Source organism: Hetaerina americana, unplaced genomic scaffold (assembly GCF_022747635.1).
Source record: "Hetaerina americana unplaced genomic scaffold, ioHetAmer1.1.p SCAF_10, whole genome shotgun sequence".
Classification (NCBI taxonomy): Eukaryota; Metazoa; Arthropoda; class Insecta; order Odonata; family Calopterygidae; genus Hetaerina; species Hetaerina americana.
In genome coordinates, this window is record NW_027286070.1 from 39,041,782 (window position 1) to 39,068,314 (window position 26,533).

Sequence of the window (26,533 nt, forward strand, 5' to 3'; positions counted from 1 at the left end):
ATGACACAGATGACTTGAGCAGGATATGACATTCATAACAACTTTCAAATTCTTTACAGGAAAAAACAAACGTTCGCGAATGCTGATATTTTGCAAACACATTTGACAAACGTTTCTAATTTAAAAAGAAACTACTTCCTCCTAAGTTGAAACTCTTAACTGCAAGGGAAAGTAAATTACTGGAACAAATGGAAGAGAGATCACACACAAAGGAAGAAGAGCCAGAAATGAAGGCAGAAGAACAGGGGAAGTGGAGAAAAAAGACTTATGGAAACACTTCTAAGAAAATGGAGCAAACTCAGTTGGAACCTTTGAAGCCACTCAAGCCTGGCAAAAACAACATGACAACAATTAGGAAAAAAGGATATGAAAAATTATATCCATCTGAATACTCTAGCACAATAGGAATTGCTGGATTTTCTTTCGATAGAAATTCCCCTTTCACCACAACAAAATAGGGCTCTAAGACAAAAAATAGTAATTTAAAACAGCTTGGGCAAAAATAAGAAGGAATGAATGTCCTGGCAACGACAATTATTTTGAATGCCCTGGCTCATCATCTCCTCACCAAATCATACTTGGAAATACCAACATCCAAGATCGATTTATTGAGCCCAGCTAATGCTGATGGTATGAAAATAACTCTCTCACTAACAATGAAAACTAATCCAGAGGCGTCATACCCTGAGTGGTGTGGACAGTCATGTGGATGACATGCTTGATGTAGAAGCTGTAAAAAGGTGGTCAACTAAGGTCATTTCCAGCTGGTAGGCTTAATGGGTGAACATGGAGATATCTTCATATTAAGCCCTAGGATTCATTAATCAGGTGAAGGGCAACCTCTTTCTCTGCACCACCTGTAGTTTTCCTGGAAAAATGTTTTCTGAAAATTCACACAGCTCCAATGAAGCCAAGGGTGCCCAAATTTACTAGGAAATGGGTGGTCTGACCAATATCTAAATACTTGACCCACTAGGCTACCAGGTCCCTTCCATAGCTGGTACCACGGTTAATACTTGACCAAGTTTTTTGAATTTCTCCGGCTGCCTAAGATAACCTAACTAGTCTGTTTAATGCAATAAAGCTCTGTACAGTAGCCAAGTATTTTAAGTTCTACATTAATAAAAAAAGATTCACCAATTAATTACCATGAACCTGACTGCAGAGGCCTAGTTAGAACAATAATAATAATAAAAATACAGCTGGAAATTCCTGATTTGGCTGTAGCAACAAGTGTGATCGATGGTTTTGGGGGACCTTTGACAGAAGCCCCAAGCATATAAGACTAACTGTAAAATTCCAAGAACATGCCTGCCACCAGCAGACAGGAAACGAGACAGCCATCGTACCCCCTTTCAGGCCAAAAATTGCTTAACTTTGATGATCTAATGGGAAGCTGTACATCCATGTGGCTAGATCAACATAGTTATGAGCATAATAAAACATTAAATGGGAAGAGTCAAATGAGGACCTCAAAGAATAGTACTCTCATGGGGCCAAGAGTGTACTAATTTAAACACAGCTACATATTTTTTTACTGAAACCCCATCTTATTTCTATCAAAATGGAAATTTACGTGAGTGCATTCATTAGGAGTATGCCCAATCACTTCAATTTTAAGCATAACACAAATTCTCATCATATCCTGATCCAAGTACAATGGACGCTGTAATACATGTATTTTCATCTAGTTTCATTGAAATGGAACCGGTATGGGATTTAACATAGATCATTCATCCTTTATATGCCTAGGTTATAATATCCTATTAAGCTTTTGTTTAAACAATCAATACAGCATGTTCAATTAGTAAAAGCAAATAAGATGCTTTAAAAGATGGATGCCAAGAGACATCAAATTTTCTCTGTATAGAAATACATGGAGCATACCAAAAGAGGTCTAGAAGGGCTACCCAAAAGATGAAATACTTAACATGATTATACCATTTACTACACAACATAAGACACAGAAATTAAAAAAAATTAAACTTTAAAGTTAATGCAGAAAATTCACTTAGGAATGTCCCATCACGACTAGCTGAAGCAATATGATAGAAACTTTTATTTATTTTTGATTTTGTAATGTTTTACTAAATGAGAATTTTGAAAAAATGTCTTGAGGTATTTGACAACCTTCTTAATAAATATTTTGCCACCACAAAGAGAATCAACTATGCAGTATTATAATATTAAATACTTAAATCAAACCATGGACTAAAAGAATTGAAATTATGTCAAAAAATTGAGAGTGAATAATTTTTGGATATATACCTCGCTTTTGATAGAATGCTACTAACCAATCGAAATAATTGGATGGTAATTAGCAATAACAATGTTTTATCTTAACCATTTCACCTAGATAAAATCACTTTAAGTGAAATGAAATCAAGCAGAGATGTTGAAATGTTGGCTCGATATTTTTCATATTTATGCGTTATTACAGTGGTGTTATTATAATTTAACATGGAAAAATAACAATTATCATGTTTTATTAATTTTTATTCAATACTTAAGGCAGTAAAAGCAACAATGCATCAAGTGTACCCCTTCCCATATTAATATATGTGAGGGTAGCTGGGGTGTGTCAGGATTAGCATAAATATAGACTTAACAGGGAGGGTAAAAGGCACTTGAGCAATGTTTGCAGTACGAATGGAAGGCAGGTGCTGAGGAGAGAGTAGGTCTGGAATTTATAATCAGTAATGAATAAGTATGAAAGAAGTGTTGAACTGGTGGAGTAATGTTAAGAAAAATTCAGGGACTGGAGAGTTTGGAAGAAACTATTACAGGCCCTAATTTGTGGAACTTCTTCATGATTTAACTATAAGAAATAAATCACCACTTCCATTAGAAAACAAACTTCAGTGCAATAAAGATAATTTAGAAGAGTAGAGAAATGCAATTTCTCCAGGTTGAATTGGAAGATTTAAGTAAAAGGGGGCAAATTCCCCAGAGTAACTTGCACAATTTTTACCTGGCCCTCCCAGAAAGGAAACATTATGAAGGAAATGTGCTATATTTCAATAAAACTGACTTATATACAAAAACGTGCACAAAATATTCCATAATTGGTACCCCCTACACTTCATACAGAATCTGGATTTTAACAAGTGTGGATTACAATCTACATCATCCCAATTTTTTTTGCAAAAAATGAAATTATGAGTAAATTTGGCACACATTATACATAGTAAACCAGCTATATGGATCAGAAGTAGAACATTTAATTGTTCTTTCACCTCAATGCAAAAAGATTGATTTCAATTAATTCACTGGGATATGTAATAATTATCCTAAACTTGATCATTCACTTTAACTCCTATGCCTACATGTACATATTGAACTTAAATGTGGTGCATGTCAGTCAGTCAGTAGTAGGTCAACAAGTCAAGTCAGGCAGTCAATGCTTGTACCTACACATAGACTTTATCATAAAGGTATCCCAGAATTCCTAAAAATTAACTGCCTATGAAAAAAAAGATAATTCAAAAACTTGTAAGGGTGCACCATGGATAATGGGCAACTAAAGAGAAATTTGTTAAATTTGTAAAACCCAACTTGCATTTGCCTAAGTTATTAAACACCATTCTACACTGAACCTCCGTGAAATTTCTTTACTTCAAAATACAGCAGTACATGATTACGCAGACACACCAACAGCAATATAATACTATATTTGATTATGACCAGGTAGAAATTAAGATTTATAAACCAAATAGTTTTCCATTCAAAATGAACAGAAGAAAAAGTATTTATAAGAAAATTATTTAGGTATATTTAAAAATAATACTCAACCAAAATATGGTGGAACCAATACTAATATCCTGCTTTTGGATTATGCCATTACCATTATTAATTTTACAAAATTTGACTAAGAGAGATATAATATTAGCTTCTGAGGCACTTTTATCAATAAAACTGCTAAGGGTATTTTTCCAGTTAAACCTAATATGTTGGATTCCTCTGAAAAACGTTGACTAGCTACATAAAAGCTGTAAATAGCAATGAAAGAACTATACCTTACGTATATATTAAAAATTTTACAACCTATACTTAGGCAATACACTCACCGAGGTTCTTATAAATATAACAAATCTACCAATTTATCCTAAGAAATCATGTAAAAATGTCTATTAAAAGGTGAGAGAAACAAAAACACTATTGCCAAAATTATAGTCACAACACAGCTCTACGAGAGAAGTGTGGCAGCTCATTTTTAATATTTTCATTCCAGACTTTTTCACAGTTTGCTGACCAACTGATTGTTCTTGACACTTGAGGAGTTTCTCTCTCCAAGAGAAATCTACATTCCTAGAACCATAAGTTTCTGAGGGCTCTTTTAAGTCTTAAACCATGGTAAATTATGACATGGGACAAAGGCCCCTAATGAGTCTCCCAAAAATGGAAAATGACTATTAAGGGCTTAAGGGATCCTTGGCAGGCTAACCCACTAATTGCACCTCAGAATTTCTCAATTCCAGTCCGTATTGGAAAGAGAGCCAGCCTATTAAATGAAAACTTCCATAATGTCATGAAAAAAATATAAACCAACTTCTAATGAGCAAAATTTCACATCATAAAGAGGAGTGGATATTGACTGTTCCATATTTTAAGCATTTAATATGGGTTAAACAAACACCTTATATGTTTAATACAACAGTATATAATCATGTAAACACATTAATGTTAATCTTTAAATTTCCAAGTAATCAAAGTATTATGAGGCGATTAGGAAATGAAGCAAGTGATTAAGTGGTACCAAAAATTTATTATCATTTAAAAATATTGTTAACTATGGTAAGAATTATAAAAATTATGTCATGAACCAGAATGCTTATTTTTTCCATTTCCTTAATGCTCACTGGGCAAAAGTTACCTACATCCAATCATTTTACCATACGCAGTATAATGACTATGCAGTATATAATTTTTGTTTCAAGGGCAGAGGTAAAAAATTCTGTTATTACAACAGAGAGATAATCTGTGATGTCAGACACACACTGAAAAATGCAATGATAATTATGCAATTGTTCCATGTCAACATATGTATTTTAACAATTACATGATGCTCTTCACAGTAATTTAGTGGATATGCTATTCCTATTACAAACATGACTAATCTAAATTAAAGAAGAACATTAGCTAAACATTATAGTGCAAGGGAAAGTGTCTTAAACATTCAGGACTGAAGATACAATATTGTAGCCTTTGATGGCATTGCTCAGAGAACTAACCAGGTTAGCTGTTCGTTATTTTAACTGTAGCTACGGAAACATAATTACAAGAAAATTCTTTATGTACTCAGAAATGTAATTAGTTTTTTTACAGAGTAACCCTGGTGTGATAACATTCCGGAGGAGAGATGAATGAAGATGATAATTTTGAATAATTTCATTAATTTTTTCCATCCCTTTCCGAGATATTTTTACATTCACCACATTCTTATATCAATCTGCCTATCCCTTCCAATATTATCAATTTCTACAATTTCAATGATGTTACCACCACAGTTCATGGATGAATTTGATGAATGAATGTTCACTTTTCAGGTGTTTTATTTTGAATGAGAAATTGGAAACTAGTTCATATATATATATATATATATATATATATATATATATATATATATATATATATATATATATATATATATATATTAATTACATATAAAGCTATTCCACGATCAAGGAAATTTTTTCCATCAGAATAGAAGAGAGAGCTTTCTAAATTTTGTTAACAGAGTTGTTTCTTCTATTACCATGATATTAGAAATTTTCACTAAGTAATGCCTGTTGTAGCATCTAAGTAGGTTTAAGTTACACTTTTAGAGTTCTGACTGGATAACCAAAGAAATGGGTTACAAAAGGCCAGGAACAACAATGAGTAAAATTTATGGATACAATTGCAAAATATTATATGGCTTTCCCAAATCTGTTGATTCTCTTTGATGCAGTAGTTTAAATTCATGTGCGATAATGTGATTAATTGATTACAGGTTTTAAATGCGATTTTCATGATTCTGTACAATGCTTTCTATGCTGATTCCTTCTTAATGCTAGGAGCCGTATGAACTCTGTGGTTACTTTTTAATGATTCAAAAGTGAAGCTTTACATAGCAAGTTAACTCTCAGAAACATGTCTGAGTGAATTCACAAGGTAAGAAAAAAATTTCTCAGTCCCATTAGTAGGTAATGGCATAAAATGGGAGTGCCAACATTTTATAAAAATAAAGCAATATTTTCTTGCTCATTAATACAAGAGAGAAAAGGGCATCAGCCCAAAAAATAAACACTTGTTATGTTTGCAGCAGAGAAGGAGTAAACAAAATGCCCATTTCAAAAATACCAAGCAGATAGCTTACCTGTCTTTTCTTTCATATTCCTTTGACGTGAAATGAACTCAGTTTTCCAAACATTCACGATACCTAACAGTACTGATCAATTTATGTACCTTATCTTTACTTTTGAATCAAATCAACTGATGCAAAAAGAAAATCTTGATTAGACCATTCAGTATTATCCAACAGCTTTTTGAAATAATTTGCAAATTACACTACCAAAATAAAAGTATGCGGTTAACCTTGGCACATAGAGGTATGACTAAATGGATAATACATATTATGTAATTCAACAGAGGTGTAAGAGATTGTTCATCCGTTATCATGTAACTCATATGATGATCATTTTCCCGCAGGAGCATATGCTTCAAATCTTCAATGACAACAAATTATTTTTGCCAATTGAAACAATAAGAATACCTATGCCACGTACAATGGAAAGTTTGATATAATTCTTGCCCTGCAATCCACCAGTCATTTCTACAAACCTTTTTTTTTTTAATTTTTCAAAAGAATAGATTTTGTACATAAAATAATTATAAAAAGCTACAAATATTCCATATAGCTTACTCTCTATTCAAGGCAGTGCTGAATAATGGACTTATTTGCAAACCTTAGTGTAAGTACATTAATACTGCAGAACGTGCTCTACCATTTATCATTTTATTTCTCCACTGACCTAATCAGGTCTGCAGTCGAAATGATTGAACCAATCACAATCAACTTCACTCATGCTGAACAATATCACCTTCATCCTATCATATAGCTTCACTGTAGATTTACGGGGACATATATTTTGAGGAGTATACTAAGAGGGAACGGAATTCAAAATTTCATTGAAAACAGCATGGTGTAACTTAAAGCATGAAAAAGAATTAAAGACTTTGCATTTCCACAAGAAAGAACTTGTAGTGGACTAGTTTCATTTAACTGGAGCAAACCTGAATTTCCACGAGTATCAGCCTCAACCATATCTCAAATTTCTAAATTTGCCATTTCTGCCATAAAACTACCCATAAACATTCTAAATAATGTCTGGTATCCATTTCTCAAAGCCAGTTCACAAGTTCCATAAAATCAGTAAAAAAGCCAACCTAAAACTGTTATCACATTTTCATAAGAAAAATCAATATCATTAGAGATTCATGAGATTATTACAAGAATATGTGTTCTGACTTTGTACCAATGAGTTGCAAGGTATCGTTGGGCATCACTATGCAATATGCTGAACAATGGAAAAAAATTAATGGAAAATATGTGAGCAGGAAAGATAGCTTTCAGGTTCAGTTATGCATTTAAAATCTATTTCGAAGTATCAGCCATAGTAGTTCTATCATGACGCATGTGATAGAAATGTACTCCACATCTCAATTATTTACACCTTTCTTTGCATGGCTTTTGCAATAATTGTGGCTGATTCCAATAAGCCCCTATTGAAGCTTGCACGTTGCTCAATTCACTTCCACTTATAATGAAACTACGGCATTTAATAAAATAAAAAGAAAACGCCTACAGACGTATTAAGTTAGCACCACTCGTCCCGCAACGAAAATAAAAATTTATGTTGTGATGGTTGGTGGGAAAAAGAAATTCCACAGGTGACCAACCAGAACACCCGCAGTAGCTTGCAGGTTTTAAGACTTTTAACCACGGCAAGAAAACTAGACTGATACACCTGAGACAACAAATTTTTCATTTCTGAACTTGCAAACGATGCTTTTTGATTAAGAATGTTTCAAATCCATACTCAATATATGATTGTGGTGTTGTGATCAAGATTTTGATGGGACCATGAATATACATCGGAGCCATTATTTCATATGCTCGGAATTATCTACGACAGAGGCCACATTTCACCGGCAGTACATCGCCAACGATGGTAATCAAATGCGAAGTCTGACCATGATTAAAATGAAGGTTAACGTAAACCTTAATTTCCCTGTTTAAATATATGTTACAAACTCATAGATTTAGGGTCCTCATTTCTCTACTCTCCAATGGCTTCGCTATTTCATGAAACAGTCTGAAGTTTACATGCCCGTTCGTTCAGAAGACCCCCCCTTTCCTTCGATCTCCGGAATCACATTTAAATAAGCCAATTAAAAGATGACGATGGATGCAAATTGCTATGAAGATACCAATAAGAATTGTAAATATTTTGTCTAATATGACGCTAATAAAGCTCTAAAATAAATGGTACACAGTAACCTCACAGGAAGTTCTACTCTACTTCGTAGAATCGCCAACGGCGCTGACGTCACATCCTGCAGGCAATCTAAACCACCAACTAAATTCACACAAAATTAACAACTTTAAACGCAACCAAACGAGCAGGATACACTTAGCACGCAATGACTACACCCAAAATTTACTGTAGAAATCTACGAAAGCTTATTTTCCACAAATGAAATACACATTCACTGAAATTAGAGCATTAAGTATACAATTAATTCTTTCCCGGAGATGTAAGCCTACGTCCCAGTGAAACTTAACTGCAATCCTGCTTCAGCATTAAACCATAAAAATTCGCAAATGTGAAATATCAGCAGTGTGCACGTGCAAAGGGGTAAAGCTTCCTAACAGGACTTACTGACTTTGGCGCGACTGAGCTATGACAGCTGCATTGAAGTAGGTTATTATAATGATTTTGAAATCCCATCCCAATTATAAATACGGATAACTTTACTTTTACCGAAACCCACACAAACAAAGCGGTATATTCTATGGCGAACTATAACAAATAAATGGGCTTCGGTTCATATCTACATTCACCCGACAACTCAATAAGAATGATCAAACATTAACAGACGACCACAAATAAATATGTATCGACGACCAGGATGATACCATATAATATCCAAAAATTCTAAAATTTCGTGGACCAAATATCAGATTACACCTATGGCAATACTAAACACTAGAACTCTTGAAAACAAATACATTAAATGCTGTACATGTGGGTGCCTTAAACGCTTATTGAGAATTGGCTACGACAACTGGCAGGGTTGACCAATGTTACAAATTATATATAATCCTTAGATAGGGTTTGGCCTTTATTATGACGTCCACACAAATAGCACATTCATGCCCGCGGTGACACTACAAAACGATTGTGGTATGTTTCCTTACATAATCTTTGTTAATGTCATGAGCAGGATGTTAAAGCCTAAAAGTACGGATAAGATAACAAAATAAAATGCTGATATTGTGTTTCGTCGACAGGGAAACAGCATTCGCTCGAAAACAAATTTTTTATCTACCAAGGCGAGTTCATTATATTAGCTCAAATTAACTATATTTGACATATATGACGCAGACTAACATAAATAGAACCCTTAAACATTTTCTGTCCATTACAATTATGAATACATAAGTTTCCGAAAATTATCTTACACGACGAAGCTAAAGCATTACAGAAACCTGGAAATTCGTTCGATAACTTAACTATCTGTAACTATCAAGGAGTTTAATGTAGCCACAATAGTAGAAGAGTGCATTTAACTAATAAAAAGAACACAAAGCTTTGTACTGCACACGCCCAGACCATTTATAATGAGGATTAACTGTGGCAGCACACAAATTTCCCATGTCCCGTCTACTATGCTAACAGGTAACCGCCTTCTTTTCACACGAATAAGAATAGCTAGTCCTCTATACATACTCTTAGTGTACGTAAAACATATTTAATCAAAGTCAATAAAATATAAATGTGATAGTTGTTCTAAGAGAACCAGAATTCTAATTTCTGGATTAGTTACATTGCCGACAACGTTCGACTGTTTCTCAAGGAATCGGCCATAATGGCTAACCAAGACTTAAGTCATTTGCCACAAAAAGGAAGATAGTGTGTAGTTGGAACGCAATTTATACGCAACAACCATTTGTACTACTTCAATAAATAAAATATGTGTCCAATTTCTCCACAATGGGTACATATAACACTTCATGCAACACGAATATAATCAGTCACACTTTCTGTACGTGAAGACTTCACGTTTACTAGTTAAGTGAAGGTAATAGTAAAGTAAGGAAATTACTCACATTATAAAACGATCAGGGTAGTTATTCGCCGGTCAGGGATGCATAAAACAAATAATTCTCGCAATTCGTATTTGAAAAAAACTATTTCACTTCAGAAAGTGTTTACAGACCACTATCTGGGCAGGGTGCGGCTTCCCTCTACTAAACTTTGCAAACCCCGTAGCCGTATGACGTCACGCATAGTAAATCGTCCATGGATGCGAAGAAGGTCGGTATGCGAACGGTAAAATTTCGTCGTTTCAAAATCAAGGTTTCCACAATATTTGAACTGATATTGCTAAATGTTTGATATGGAAAATATTTCGACGAAATTCTCATATATCCAGAATATAATACTTCATTAATTTTATTCGCGTCGAAATATTATAATAACTCTTGGGAATCACATTTAGTTTATGAAAATTTGCGAAGTTGCTAATTGCGAGTACGTATGATTATTGGTGGCGATTAAATAATTTAACGACGGTATATATTCTAAAAAAGTAATATTTTCATACGAAAATAAGGCTTACAGTAAAAGTCAGCTATTGCCGAATTATACACAAAATGTTACATTCCTTGACAATTCTGAAACATTAGTTCAGTCTTTGGTACATGCAATAAGGAAAAAAGGGAAAATGATCCGAAATTAAGATCATTTGATAATGGATACAAAAATACATTTCACAGTCCCCTTTGGAATGATTGTTCTAGAGTGCTGTTTTTACTCTTCTAGCACTGTATACCATTAAGCCATGCGAAATTCTTTTGGTTCATATTTTTGTATTTATTTTTTGGTTTTTTCTTTCTCGAAACGAAATGAATCACTTTCTTCATCCACGGACGCTCAGCTATACATCTCTGTAAAGGAGGTCATAGATAAGTAAATATTTGTTTCACTTTAAAAAATATCAATCCACAACATCCGAACTTACCTCTACAAATACTGCCAGTAAAAGATTCAATATAGGCAATCCTAGCAAGTAAAATCTGAAATACATTTCCTGTATCTCACCAGAGAATTTCTCAAGTTCAAAGAACGAGGCTATTGGTTCAAGTGGAAAAAGGGTCAACAATAATGTACTGAATGTGAGAAACATGATTGAAACAAGGAGCCAGGCTGGAAAAAAAGAAAAACGCTAATATTACATCAGAGCATTAGTCCTAGAGGTACATCTTTGTACAGGAATTTTGCAAAGAAATACCAAAACACAATAAAACCAGCTATTCACTTACTGTTAGTGTAAAGTGGTTTTCTATGTGGTTTTCCTTTGGAAAAGACAGCAGCAAGAATCAGATACTGAAATGAGCTGACACAAAATACTACTGTATTCTCCCAGCACATCACAATTTCCTCATGGTCAGTAGGCATAACTGGCATGAACCTAAAAATAAATTTAAAACATTATAAATATTTCCCCATATAAACATTACCACATATCACATCGAGGTAGGATTACTAAAATCTGAAGTTTACCCTAGCGGTTTGGGTAATAAAATAGGCCTAAGGAATCAACAAAATATTTGGCAGTCAATATATTTACTAAGCAGCTGAAATGCACTGATCACCTTTAATATGTTTTTCCACTTCTAAGTAATAATAAAAGATTGGTATTTCAATGAAATTTTACTTTTTCTTTGTAAAATTCCCTTCAGCAATATTTAACCCATGCATTCCTTCACATCATAATAGTGTTCGTTCAGTGATATTATAGATTTATTTTACTTGCATACAACTAATTCACTTGCCATTTCTGAGTAGAGAGAAAGAGTATAGCACCATACTGAAAGCATGCAGCCAAAGTAGTTTGCAATAAAACAGGGATGATGGTTGCTGCAGATGCAAGAGTAGCTGTTGGTCTGGCTTTAACCAGCTGTTCTTCAACTGGGCCTGTTCGTCCCATTGAAACAGCAAGGCTTGTTGTCACCACCAAATCAATGTATAGGAACTGAGTATTTCCTAAATTAGTCTTGTGCTGAAATGAAGAGAGATAAAATTAGACTTTTGCAATGTGTGTGTGTGTGTGTATACACACACATTGCACATATATATATATATATATATATTTATTTATTTATTTAAATAAATAAATATATATATATATATATTTATTTATTTAAATAAATAAATATATATTTAAATATATATATATATGATAATACTTTATTCATTTTAAAAATGGTACAATCATATTAAATGTCGTCAATATAAGTATTATTTAACATATAAACATACTTTCTTAAATGTGATGAAAATTGTCACAAAAGAATTCATCCAATGAGTATAGTGGGTGAGCAAGTAACCAGGTATATACCCTATTAAATTATATAACCATAAACACAGGATTCAACCCAAAGGTTGGTTTGGTTTTGGAAAAATAATAAAAAAGGATTCCGATGGTGAAGATTGACAACAAGAAGAGGATATACTTAACAGTTTCAGGTTTAACTTTGTGGAATTCCTTCATTATGAGGGTAAAAAGAAACTTAACATTTCAACAATTAAGATTTAATATTTCACGACCATGGTTTTGATGATACGCAGCATCGAAACCATGGTTGTGAAATATTAAATCTTTATTGAGGAAATATTAAGTGTCTTTTTACCCACACAGGAAGAGGACTCGGATATACATAATGGTACAAGTCTACATTCCAACTCTCAGCCATACAGAAGAGTTGTTCAAACAGCTGGAAGACGTCCTCAATATAGTAAAAGGCAAATAGCACCTATCCAAGAGGGCAGGCAATTAAGATAGTTTCTGAATCCAGCTTTTAAATAATAAAAATTAGTTTTTCAAGGTTCTGTGGTACCCTTGTATCAAATATCAGCTCCTAACCACACTAGCAAAAAGACTTGATGAATACTTCAGGGAGATTTCTAAATTTTCCATGGAATCAGGTGTAATGAATTCCTTGGACCTTGCCAACAAACTAAAGTAAAAGGTCATTCTGAAAAAGTGCATGCTTGTTTCCTATGATGTAAGCAACCTTTTCACCAACGTTCCACCCATGGAGGCTATGAACCTTGCCAAGCAAATCCTCCTTTGTCAGTTATTAGTGAACTCTGCTTATTACTAAAGACGCGTTTTTCCCAAAGTTATTTTATTTTTAATGGTACATATTTCCAACAGCCAAATGGTTTTGCCATGGGCTTGCCCTTATCCCCTTTCCTGGCTGATATTTATATGGACAATTCTGAAAAAGTTTTATTCTCCACAGCTCACCCTCTCATTAATGATGTATTTTGTTGGTTTAGATATGTAGATGATGTCTTCTGTGTGTGCACAGGTTCCGATAGGCAACAAGATCAGTTTCTAGCATATTTAAATTCTGTCAATTCTAATGCACAATTGACAAGTGAAAAGGTTCCTTGAATTTCCTCAACTTATCCATTAGTAATGACAAAGACAGGTTACAGCCCTCCATTTTTCAGGAGGAAGTGTATAAGGACCAATTAATTGATTCCTCTTCAAGGCATTGCTTCGCCCAAAAGCTTTCAGTCATTATCATTTCATGCAATGATCCACTGATTAGCCTCTATCCCCATGTCAAAATTCAACACAAAAAAGGAATGTAATGTAATTAAAATTTTAGCAGTAAACAATGAATATTTAGAAAATATAATCAATAAACTTTACCGGAACAAACTTATGTAAATAGCCTTAAGCCACATTAACAACCCTGAAAATTTAAAAGATCCCACTGCCAAATGGCGAAGAGTACTCTACCTAGGGAATATTTCTCAAATAGCAATCAAATTTTCTCCTGAAGAAAAAATTAAATGTGCCTTTTAAAGAGCTTCAAGCCTTAAGAACCTGATATCTCACACTAAAGACTAAGTTCCCAAAGATGAGAGGAGTGGAGTGTATGAATTAAAGTGTTCGGAATGTAACACAAAGTATACTGGGCAAACAGGATGAAAGTTTAGAAAAAGGATAAAATACCACCAAACATGTGCAAAGAATAAGAGCGTAACATCCCGCTTTGCAAAGCACCTCATCCAGAATTACCACACAAGTGACTTTGTGACTGAAATTCTTCATTTTGAAAATAAAGGTCGAAGGCTTGATGCTTTGGAGCAGTTAGAAATTTTGAAATGCATCTGTTGCAAGTATGAAATTGCCAAAGAAATTCTATATCCCTCCCACTCTCCATTCCTTGACCGACCACTCTTCCAAGTCAACGACTGACACAGAAAGATCTAATTCTCTTTTCTCCCCAGCTAGATTTTAACCTTTTTACCCCTTCACCCTCCCTCTCTGACCAATCCCCCTCCCCAGATCAGATGGTATATATACCAAGTTTGCTTCTATTAAGACCACCTGATGATGATGTTCAAAATCAAACCCTGGGTCAAGGTTTTAAATAAAGTGTGTGAAATTACAAAGCCAATATTTTCATTTCTTTTCAATATGATCCATAGAGTTTTAAAACAATTAAATTTACAAACTGAAATATGAATTTCATCATTTGAGTGCCAATTACTGGACATGTTAGGAGGTATATTTCAATAAAGAAAATTTAACTTATTTTGTGACTCAATTATGACTCATGAGTGGGCCTTCATTAAGCTCAAAAAGCAAGAAATTTGTCCTTGAAGATATCTTGTGTAAGCAAAACAATTTAAAATTGGAGACATGACCTGTGGCTGTGGTTTGCTAGTAGAATATCATGAGCTATAAAATTACAAAAAAGGAAATACTCCAACAAAACAATGAATGAGTCTTATCAGGCAGATTGAGCGTATATAGAAAGTATTCATTATACTTTAGATTGACTCCCACATAATGGACTGTGAGTATGCCATTCTCATATATGTAGTCCTGTCCGCACACTGATCAGTTATGAGTAATTTTGTCTTTTGGTAACATAAAAGCCTTTCAGCATTCCTGCCTAGAAGACTTTCCTCATGTCACCAAATGACTATGCTCCTTCCAGAAATGCAACCTCAAGGTCGCAGTCGGTCACGTTGGAAGGTCTGAGGGTGCCCTACTGCTATTGTATTGTTTTCTGCACTTTGGTGAATACTGACCAAACACAACTATGAGTGAAAATCTTATACGCTATATATTCCAATATCATATTTGTGGATTTTGTTTACATATACAGTTGTTGGCTACCTTTGGTCATCTTATAATTCTTTTTTGGATCAGATTGAGGGTAAATATATAACAGATTTGTAATTCAATCCCAGGATATTAATTCTGAGCCTGAAACACTGAAGCAAGAATGATGCAGTTTTCAAGTTGTTGTTGGCTAAATTGAGACATCCCAAATGGGAGAAGACTTAACCTCTTGGTACATGAGGCTTGATAATAACATTTCCAAAATTGCATCTTGTAACCATCTATTTTGAACATATATATTTATGCAAAATAATGACATTGGGATGACATCAAAACTCTGGTTTAAAAGTTGTCACCATGATGGGCTATCATTCCTAGGATGGGCTTATAGTAGCTCTCCAAACTATCACGTTCCCTGCCAATATCTTAATACGTAGCTCATATATAACACACAACAAAATAACCACCAATGTAATAGTCAGGAGCTTCCTCTAAAAAAATACAAAATTTAGAACATTTAATCACATGTAAAAATATTTCATCCTTAGAAAACTACATATTAAGTATTTAAAAACACTGAGTATGTTGCATCTTTTACACAGATATTGCTTCAAAAAATTTGTCACAGTCACCATAAAAAATAAAAATCTTGAAAATACAAGGGTAGTTTAAAAGGTTCGCGGAATCACCACCAGATTTCAGCACTAGAGCAACATATTTCCCATGTAGTAATAGGTAATCCTTTATGAGTAAACACATAACATTACAGTGCTCTGGAAAGAAATCTAAGTTGTGGACACCTCTCTCTGTTGTTGTTCCCATGTAGTGACTTGTGAAGATGGAAAATACTACCTTGATCAAAAATTTCCCGGAATTTATTCAGAAAATTAAAAATACAAGTTTATTCATCTAAATCTATATTGTCCCCTTCAAAGTAATCCCCATCGACTGCAACACACTTATGCCAGCGCTTGATCCAATCCTCGAAACATTTTTTATATTCGGTTTTCGGTATGTCCATCAGTGCTTCCTGCGATTTTTCCATTACTTCCTCTCGGCTGCTAAAACGCGTTCCCCGTAATGGTTTTTTAACTCGATTGAACAGAAAGAAGTCACAGGGAGCCAAATCAGGTGAATTCGGTGGCTGTTGGATGGTATTTGTTGCATTTTTCGTCAAAAAATTACGAATAATGATAGCACTGTGCGACGGTGCGTTACCATGGTGCAAAATCCACGAGTTTTCTGCCCACATTTCTGGTCTCTTTCGGCGAATTGCTTCACGCAAACGTCTCATAACGCCCAAATAATACTCTTTGTTTACTGTCTGGCCTTCTGGCAAAAATTCATGATGCACTACACCGTTGTAATCCATGAAAACCGTCAGCATTGCCTTCTTTTTTGACTGAAAACGACGTGGTTTTTTGGTCTCGGCTCATTTGGTGAACGCCATTCACTTGCCTGATGTCTGGATTGCGTGTCGTACTCATAAACCCACGTCTCGTCTCCAGTAATGATCCTTTTGATGAATGTGGGATCGGATTCAGCCTCGCAAATCATGTCTTTTGCGACGTCAACACGGTCTCTTTTTTGCATGAAATTGAGGTCTTTCGGCACCAACTTTGCTGCTACACGACGGAAACCCAAATCATTAACCACAATGTCTTGGGCGGATCCATAGGCAATGTTCAAGTCCTCCGCTATTTCTCTGATGGTTAATTTGCGGTTATTGACCAACATTTCTTTTACTTTATCAATTTTTTCACCGACTTTCGATGTCGATGGTCTGCCACTGCGTTCATCATCTTCGATTGACTCACGACCACTTCTGAACCGCTCGTGCCACTGGTAAACGACCGTTTTTTTTAGAGAATCGTTGCCGAAACACTTTTCCAACATTTCCAACGTCCGTGCGCCACTAAATCCGTTTTTTACGCAAAATTTAATACAAGTTCGTTGTTGCAAATTTAAATCCATTTCTGAAATTGTAAAAAATCGCCAACACACACAGAGATAGATGTAGGCTACTACTCTTGGCTACGTAACTTTTGCAAATGTCAAGTTATGACACTAAGATTTAAAGGGAATATCAACAACAGATGTACCAATTTAACAAAAAAAACAGAACTCAAATCGGAACGATGGGAGCGCCACACGGTGGTTATTCCGGGAACTTTTTGATCAAGGTAGTATTGAGATTCAAGCAGTGATTAACTTCTTCGTAAAGAAAGGTATGAAAGCAAAGGAAATTCATACTGACTTTCAGATCACTCTGGAGCCCCTTCATATTCAACTGTTGCCAAGTGGACAAATGAGTTTAAGTTTGCTTGGAACAGCTTAGATGAAGATGGTAGTGGTCAGCTAAAATGTGCCACTACCCCGGAAATCATTGCAAAAGTGCATTAAATGTTTAAGGAGAATCACCAACTGAAAGTGCAAGAAATCACTGAAGCAGTAAGGATGTCATCTGAAAGGGCATATCACGTTTTAACAGTGGAATTGGATATGAGGAAATTATCTGCTAGATAGGTGCTTCAACTCTTGACGCAGGATCACAAACGCATCAGAATGGAAATTTCCAAACAAAGTTTGACCCATTTTCAGAGCAACCAGCAATATTTCCAGCACCAGTTTGTGACCACAGATGAAACTTGGGTCCACTACTACACTCCAGAGACAAAACAGCAGTGAAAGCATGGGAAACATGTTGATTCACCATCACCAAAGAAAGCAATGGCGATATGGTCGGCCGGAAAGGTGATGACTTCAGTTTTCTGGGATCCAAAAGGGATTATGCAAATAGAATACTTTCCACTGGTCAAACAATTACTGGACAATACTATGCTAACCTTCTGGACAAACTCAGCAAAAGATACATGAAAAAAGGCCAGGTTTGGCAAGGAAGAAAGCTGTCTTTCATTAAGACAATGCATTTCAACACACAAGTGTCATTGCCATGGCAAAAATACATGAACTATGATATGAATTGTAGCCACATCTGCCTTAATTGTCTGATTTGGCTCCATCAGATTTCCATTTTCCCCAAATTACACATTTTACTCGATAGATGGAGATTCTCTTCAAACATAGAACTAACAGTTGAAGTAGACTGATATTTTGCGACTGAAGGAATCTAATTTTTTAGATGGGATAAAGACATTGGAACATCGCTGGACCAAGTGCATTAGTGTACAGGGAGATTAGATAGAAAAATAAAAAATTCTGAAAACTTTTCAAATTACCTTCATACATATGTGATATAGCAGAAAATATTAATAGTTTTGCTAATGGATGCCAAAAATATCCAACGAATAAAACTGAACTTGCAAAACTCTCTGTTAATTGAATTTAATTTTTAACTACCTAATCTTCTATCATTTCTATATCATAAGATTTGTCAAGCTTCGGTTAATCTCTCTGAATTCTAAAATATGGTATGAAATTCATTACCCTCATCCCAGGCTCAGCATAACTAGTGAATCCAGTACTTTATTCTCTTTCTCCTTCATTTTATCACCAATTAGTGTAAGATGGTGCAAGTCAATGCTACACTGGCCATTATTTCCATGACATTTCCATATTTTCCCATCCAACTTTGCTTTCTTATTGTGTTCTGTCAAAGAATGGAGCATGGTCATCCATGGACCCTTGTAGGTTGACACATCTTTGTGAGAATCCTAGTGACTTAGTCCATGCACAATAGCCAGCTAACAGTGTGTGTATGGTCTACCAGGTCTGTTAAAAAAGTACCGCAAATTTTGAATTTTTGCAGGTGACGTATATTTGATTTTCGATTTTTTTGGGGTGTTATGTTGGTACTTATGTCTCTCACTTATGCCAAAAACTTCAGCCATTTTGAACGTTCAGTTAATTGCTAACAGCAATTTTGCTTGGACGTGTTTCGGCTTGTCTTCGATTGTAACCAGCCCCAAAAAATGGATCAAAGAATCTGCATCAAATTTTGTGTGAAACACAGAATTTAGTGGGTGGATGCATTCCGAATGTTGAATGTGGCATATGGAGAAGCTACCTTGGACCAAAGCAACATTTATCAGTGGTACAAAATGTTCTCGGAGGACCGAGAGGATGTGAAGGACGAAGAGAGTGCCGGATGCCCGTTGTCAGTCACCATTCTTGCATTTTTTATGCTTCATCTTGTCAGGGTCAAAGTCATTTTCATTCCTCACACTTTCAACTTATATAGTATGCAATATGAAGTCTCCCAATAGCATTCTAACGATGCATAAATTACCTTGCTAACTAATAGGCATACAATGTATTCATTTCATAGCATGAATCTTTTCCTGGCAGGCTGAGATTAAGACTTTTAAGTCTTTCAAATTTCTGTCACTAGTGGCACTTTTACTATCCCGCTGTGCTCAAATTCTTCCATAAAACTGTTCATATTAATGCTCTCAATCATCTTTTAATGTATATAAGAGGGTTGCTATTTATATTTTCAGCCTAATAATGAAAAGACAGTATTTTTTTGCTGAAGATGGCTTTATTGTATTTGGAAGTAATCTCCATGATAATCAAGACACTTCTGCATGTGCTCAAACCAATTTTTGTAACACTTCTTCCACTCCGACTGAGGTACCTCCAAAACATGGTTTTTGAATGCATTAATGGCTTCTTCAGGTGCCAAAAAACGTAGGCCAAGCAATTTTTTCCACATAAACAGGAATAAAAAGGACTCATTTTGTGCTAAATCAGGGCTGTGTGGAGGATGACCCATCAATTTGACGTTTTGGCCTGTCAAATAGGTAGTTGTTTCAGCCAATCTGTCAGAGCTTGCATTGACATAATGAAGAATGATCTTTCTTTGCTACTTCTTTTTCTGTGATTCACCAAGCACTCCTGGCAAACAAATACTCGTGTATCATTCAGAATTCACAGTTCTATGTTGCTCTAATGGTGCGGCTGCCTCATGTCCATTTATTCTGAAGAAATAGGTGATCTATGCTTTGATGTGCATCGTGCATGGATCACTTTTTATGGATTTGGCTCGCCTTAGAAGACCCATGCATTAGATTGCTGTTTTGTTTCGGGCTCATACGCATAGATCCAAGATTTGTCACCTCTGTGTACACATTATACGTACGCAGCTTTTTATGCACCGCCACTGTATTTGTTGAGCATTTCTTTGCACCAATTGACACAAGCATCTTTTTGAGCTTTTGTCAAATTATGCGGGATCCAATGAGAACAAATTTTTTTCACAACTAAATTTCACGCAATATATGTATTATTGATGCTTGTCCTAATAAATTCCAAGGATGCCTCAATCTCATGATAAGTCACGTGACGATCTTCCTTTACTAGTTCTTGCACAGCATCAATGTTTTCTGGCAGAGCAACTGATTTTGGACGACTTTCACAACTTGTCCCTGAGCTAAAGGTGGCCATGATGGAATTAGTTGTTCAGTGTTTCACAGTGGGAAAGGATGAGGCTTCATTGCCAAAAGTGGAAGTAAGTTGATCGATGCACTCCTGTCTTGATAATCCATGTCAAAAGACATAAAAATTCATTGCACGAAAGTGTTCACATGTTAACTCCATATTTTCGCTGAGACAAAATTTTTGAGTCACTGTAAACATGATCAAACGACAAAATATTCTGAAGAAATATAGCATTAAAAGGGTAAAACTTTCAGATGGAAACGTCGGATGGCACCTAAAACACTTAGTGTTGTCAAGGCTCAAGATGTAAATAGCAACCCTTGTATTCTTTGGATGTAAAATTCTTTAAATCTGGCACATAGCAAAATAAATAGTAGGAAAACTGCAAATGAAATCACGTAAATATGTGGATATAGACGTATTGGAGAAATATGAAATTGTAAGGGACATGACAAAAATGTTGCAAACTGTGGGTAAATGTAAATTTTGATAATGCAAATACAGCATTTGACAGTATATACCTTTTAAAAATGGACTACATTCTCCCCTAAGAAAGAACTTCCATTACACCATGTTTCAACGGAATGTCACTGAACTAAAGTTACCCAAAGCAAGGGAATAATTTCTCTACAGAACTAATTTAAAAAATAAAAAATATTTGATTATCTATTAATATGATAACTTACTGAATAGAGCAAAAGGACAGATATGAACTGAACCATGCTGTACAGGGCCATGTACTTAAATACTGCAAAGCTAGTAACAAGGGCACAGCGACCTTCACGCACTACAGCAGGAACACACGTCACATTTGGCACCTTCGAAGTGAATGGTGCTGCTACTGATGCTTCAGCTTCTGAGAGAGATATTCCTATGTGAGCAGCCTTCAGAGCCTGGAATGGTAATTGAAAGTAATTTATTCAGGGGAAAATATTTTCATTTTAAAAATTTACGATTGCACCATATCTATCTGTATGGAATAACTTAAATGGAAAGTAAAAGTATACAAACCCCACAGTCATTAGCTCCATCTCCACACATAGCAACAATGTAGTCCAATTTCTGCAACGATACAACCAATTGAGCTTTCTGATCTGGAGCCATACGTGCCAAAACAGTTGCCCGCAGTACAATCTCTGACAGCAAATTAGGGAAGTGATTTTGAATGAATGACCATGTTGAGCCTTCAACGGCGAGATGGACTGGTCTATCATCCGCAGACATATTTAAAATAGTTGAAGGCGGGTCACTCCTGTCACGACTCTGCTTAAGAATATGGAACAATAAAATAATATCCTTTAATTTGGATTAATTTTTAATTAAATAGAAATGAAAATCACATTCAATTTTCAAAACATCCACAAAATGATTATTGGTACAGCAGAGATGATAAAAATTTTGAACTAATTAATATCAAAAAAGTTTGTGCATATCTAACATTTCACTGAAGGACTACAGTATTACCAAATAATAACTCGCAGATGTTCTCCACTTAGTAATTGCATGCCAGTAATTACATTGAAGAGAGGAGTATTGGCTGCATACTAATAGAATTGTCACCGTAAAACAAGCATACTTCACCCATTAGTTCATTTGAGAGATAGATTTCATCTATGGAAATCACACAAGAAATCATGTAACTTGTTATATTCATTATAACACTGGCAAAAACTAAATAATTCATATTAGCAACACTTAAGATGCCAATCACGTTCCATATACTGATATTAACAACAAAAAATGTGCCCAATCAATCCTAAAACATACACAGATTTATCGCTTCCAACATTTTTTCCATTGCTTTCAAAAAAGTTTTTAAACTAACATGTTATTTTCAAGATAAATATACTACGTGCAAGTTCTTTAATGGCCATCTACAATTGTCTTTCCATATTTGCCTTTGTGTTTTATGTGTAATCTGTGATTTCGTTGAGCATACCTTTTCTATTAATATTAATAACATAATGAGGGTAAAAAAAGAAATTTTGCACTTCTACATAAAGATTTAATACTTCACACAACCATGGTTTCAGTGCTGCGCATCATCATCAGGTGACATGCATGAAAAATTTTACAACTTATATAGCCCGGCTCCAAGAGGGGAGGAAGGTAGGGTGAATAAGGGAGAGGGGTTAAGTTGAGTACTGGTGCAGAAACCAGGACTCAACTTACCCCTTTAAAAGTATTCAACCTACCCCCTCTCCCACACTCCTCTTACTTTCCTCCTCTTTTGGAGCCAGGCTATATATATGTGTTAAGATGGAAATTTTTTTGTGTATGTCACCGGATGATAATGCACAGCATCAAAACCATGGTCATGTGAAGTGTTAAATCTTTATGTGGAAGTGCAAAGTTTCTTTCTTTACCCTCATCATGAAGGAATTCCACAAAGTTAAGCCAGAAACTGTTATGTTTACTAATGCCCTAGTTCATTATTGATTATTTCTATGTCTAGTGAATATTTAAAAAATTAAGTTTTTAATATTTAAATTGTAATTTTCTAGAAAATTGTCCTCCAATTATCCAGCGAACATTGAGATCATCATTATTAAATAATCAAAGAATGCATCCATAGCTGTTAAAATAAAGAGAAGGATAAATATTAACTCAAAAGCTGTATTTATTGTTTCAACTACCTCAGCAAGCATCTTAAGAGAAGGAGTGGAAGTCAGAGGTTGGGGAAGTAGATCGGCCCTTTTGAAAACTACAATAGTTTGATGCTCCTGAATATCATTTGACTTCAGCAAGTCACCTAGATTTTGCTATCACATAATACTCCCCATCAAGAACCATCTAAATTACATATTCTACTCATAGCCACTTAAAATAAATATTCATTTATTTTTGGTGGCTCTGGTCCATCCCTCTCCACAGCTAAATCTTGAAGCAAGGAAAATTACAATAGGAAAGACAATCCTCAACGGAGGGCAAAGATTAGGCCATGATCTTTCTTACTGTGAGACAACATTGCAGTCCTAAACAATCATTGGATATTAAGCATACTTGCTGTCCAAACAATAAGCTGCTTTCATGATGAACAGCATCTGAGCAATCTGATCATGCTTATTAAGTCTCCAAGGTGGATTATAATTGTTCCTTACTTAGCACAACTTTTCCAGGATAAATCCTGTAATTCTATTCTTTTGCCATAACCAATAACTCATTTAATTAAAAAGGTGATTCCATGATATGAATTAGAATATACATGCAAGTTAGGAAAACAATATCATTGAAATTTGAATTAACAAACTGATTTTTTATGTTTAACTAAAAATTCAAAGGGAAATTTAAATTTTAACTTATCATCAACAGAATTTTTTTAAACATTTATATATGCCCTGTGCAGCTAGGATAACTACTTTAAGTTTTCATTTGATCAATGAATCTCCACGAAATCAGTTATACTTGTTCAACAACAACCTATTCTCTTGTCTATTGCCTATAATACCTTGAATTAAAAATATTGGAAATGTGGTAGGCTGAGACTGCCATGAAGCATTAAACTGCATATAAATGGATGGACCAGTTCAAGAAGTGAAGGGAGAGCAACAAGGACGACAGAGGCAGTTCCATGTGTGATGTTCACACACTAGTCCACCCAAATTGTGGGTGAAAAACGTGTGGGCCCTGAATTAGGGCAATACACTTTTGCACATATGCTTGCTATAGATGAGTTTTTGCCAAAAAAACAAAATTACTATTATTTACCAAGTACAGAACACTGTGATTTTTACCCCTTCCCTCAAGTGAAATACAGAATGCGGCGATTATCTCATCAGAAATTTCAATTTGAATTTCCTGGCACAGCATAGTTCCACTGGAGGTTGCGATTGGCATTCTTGAAAGTATAGGCATCTAGTAAACAGTCATAACCTCAAAATGGGTGAGATGTTACGTGTCAAGCACAATCAAAGAGCTGCTATTATCAAAAGTGTTTGTGCTGGGCGTTATGTTTTGAAATAGTTCGATTCTTCGGGTCTCGCGATCAAATTTTTATGATATTGTGGCCTAGTATAATGCTTTGGAGAAGCCTGGGGAAGGTTTTGCTAACACGGTGAGGAAATCTCATTTGAGGGTACTTGTGTCAGGAACTACGGCAGTCATTGAGAAGGCTCAGGCGCTGATTTCAGAGGACCCAGGGTGATCACTGAGGAAATTATCAGAATTGAATGTTAGCGAGCGAACAATGAGTCACATGGTAAAGGAGGACCTACGATACAATTCATACACAATAAAGGTGTGACACATACTGTCTGAGGCTGCCAGAACAAAGCGGATTCCTTGCTGCAACCTGCTATTGTACAATCTAAAAAATGAATCAGATTCTTTTCTTATGAAAAAATTTTCACCTTTGACATGAAGATCAACTGGAGAAATGAAGATTGAAGATGGTCATTGCAGCTGAGGGGGGTTACTACTACTTTCTTGTAAAAGAATTTTCATTTTCATTTGTTCTTTTTTTAATAAATTTGCTTTTGAACAAAAGTTTCATTTGTCCAGATTTAATTGCTGCACCCTTATATTAAGTGGGGTGAAAATTTTGTGGATACCACAAAACGAGAAATAACAAAGGTCTTAAAGGAACTGGCAATGGACATGCGTTACTGATTTCAAGAATGGAAGAAACATTAGGCCAAGTGCCTTCTGTCAGGGGGAGAGTCCTTTTAGGGTGGCCGAATACCTCTCCTAGAATAATTTAACTTGGACTTATGAGGAATCAAGTGCATGAACATTTTTGTAAACGCCTTATAATAAACTAATGAACAGACATGTCATAGCAGAAAGTACATCTTCCATAAAAGGTCATGCAAAATTCAAGACAATGTTTAGTTACCTCTTGTTGGGCATTTGGAGGATGTACATATTCATATTTCAACTGAGCTGAGTTCAAATTATCTGGTGGGATTCCTTTCAGCAGAAGGACAGATTCTCCTTGCCCTATTATTCCACATTCTCGGGACACACTGATGGCAGTCAAAACGTTGTCACCTGAAAATTTTACATTTTGATAAGCCATGAATAAGCTTTAAGAATGATTTTGATAATCCAAACACGGAAGAACTTGGATTAAATAACCAATTATATAAAGCAGCCATTTATTTTACTTTTATTGCCCATGAATATGGAAATTTTACCTCATTTTTAAATTTAAAAGAAATAATACGCAAAATAAACAAGAAATTGAAAATAATCATTGATTGATAGACAAACTTGTAAGTGCTTTAAGGAATACAAGATAAAGATCATAATACATTTAGCTACAATTATTATTATACCAATACATTTTGAAAAAGCATAGCTTATTATATATGACTGTTTCATTTTAGAAAAATTGGATATTACAAAACCATTTCCACAAATTTCAACATGAGGCTTATGAAAGGAATATTGTTTTTTCAAATTACAGTATGTTGCAAAAAAATTTCAAATTCAGTTCACTTCTGATTAATTCTGAGAATTGAACATCAAGTTAAAATATAATGTAATCCAAAACACGTTTTTATGGAAAACACAAAATTAAACTCTTTGTTCATTTGGCATTTCTCTGATCAATTATTTATTACCTGTCACCATCACACAACGTATTGCTGCAGCTTTGAGTTCACGAATTACTGATGTTGATTCTGGTTTTAATGTATTCTGCATTATTAAGAAACCAAGAAATATGAGATCCTTTTCAATCTGAAAAAAAATATTCACAAATGAGGAA

The 26,533-nt window shown here is 34.9% G+C and overlaps 2 protein-coding genes across 6 annotated transcripts in view; both read right to left on the bottom strand.

The window, feature by feature from the left end:
• Window positions 1–10,510, bottom strand: part of Gbeta13F (guanine nucleotide-binding protein subunit beta-1) — a 92,231-nt gene extending 81,721 nt beyond the window's left edge. The window contains exon 1 of the mRNA XM_071598525.1: window positions 10,376–10,510. The gene's annotated coding sequence lies outside the window, so the exon portion shown is untranslated. The remainder of the gene's footprint in view (window positions 1–10,375) is intronic.
• A 333-nt stretch (window positions 10,511–10,843) lies between these two features.
• Window positions 10,844–26,533, bottom strand: part of LOC139700055 (polyamine-transporting ATPase 13A3-like) — a 62,602-nt gene continuing 46,912 nt past the window's right edge. For 4 of the 5 annotated variants that reach the window (XM_071598530.1, XM_071598528.1, XM_071598529.1 and 1 more), the window contains exons 15-22: window positions 26,388–26,505; window positions 25,658–25,812; window positions 21,835–22,089; window positions 21,510–21,716; window positions 12,104–12,330; window positions 11,591–11,739; window positions 11,290–11,474; window positions 10,844–11,215 (exon numbers count right to left, since the gene is read on the bottom strand). In XM_071598530.1, coding sequence (XP_071454631.1) covers window positions 11,087–11,215; window positions 11,290–11,474; window positions 11,591–11,739; window positions 12,104–12,330; window positions 21,510–21,716; window positions 21,835–22,089; window positions 25,658–25,812; window positions 26,388–26,505 — 1,425 coding nt within the window. In that variant the 3' untranslated portion in view covers window positions 10,844–11,086. The remainder of the gene's footprint in view (window positions 11,216–11,289; window positions 11,475–11,590; window positions 11,740–12,103; window positions 12,331–21,509; window positions 21,717–21,834; window positions 22,090–25,657; window positions 25,813–26,387; window positions 26,506–26,533) is intronic. The other variant, XM_071598532.1, reaches the window with a different exon arrangement.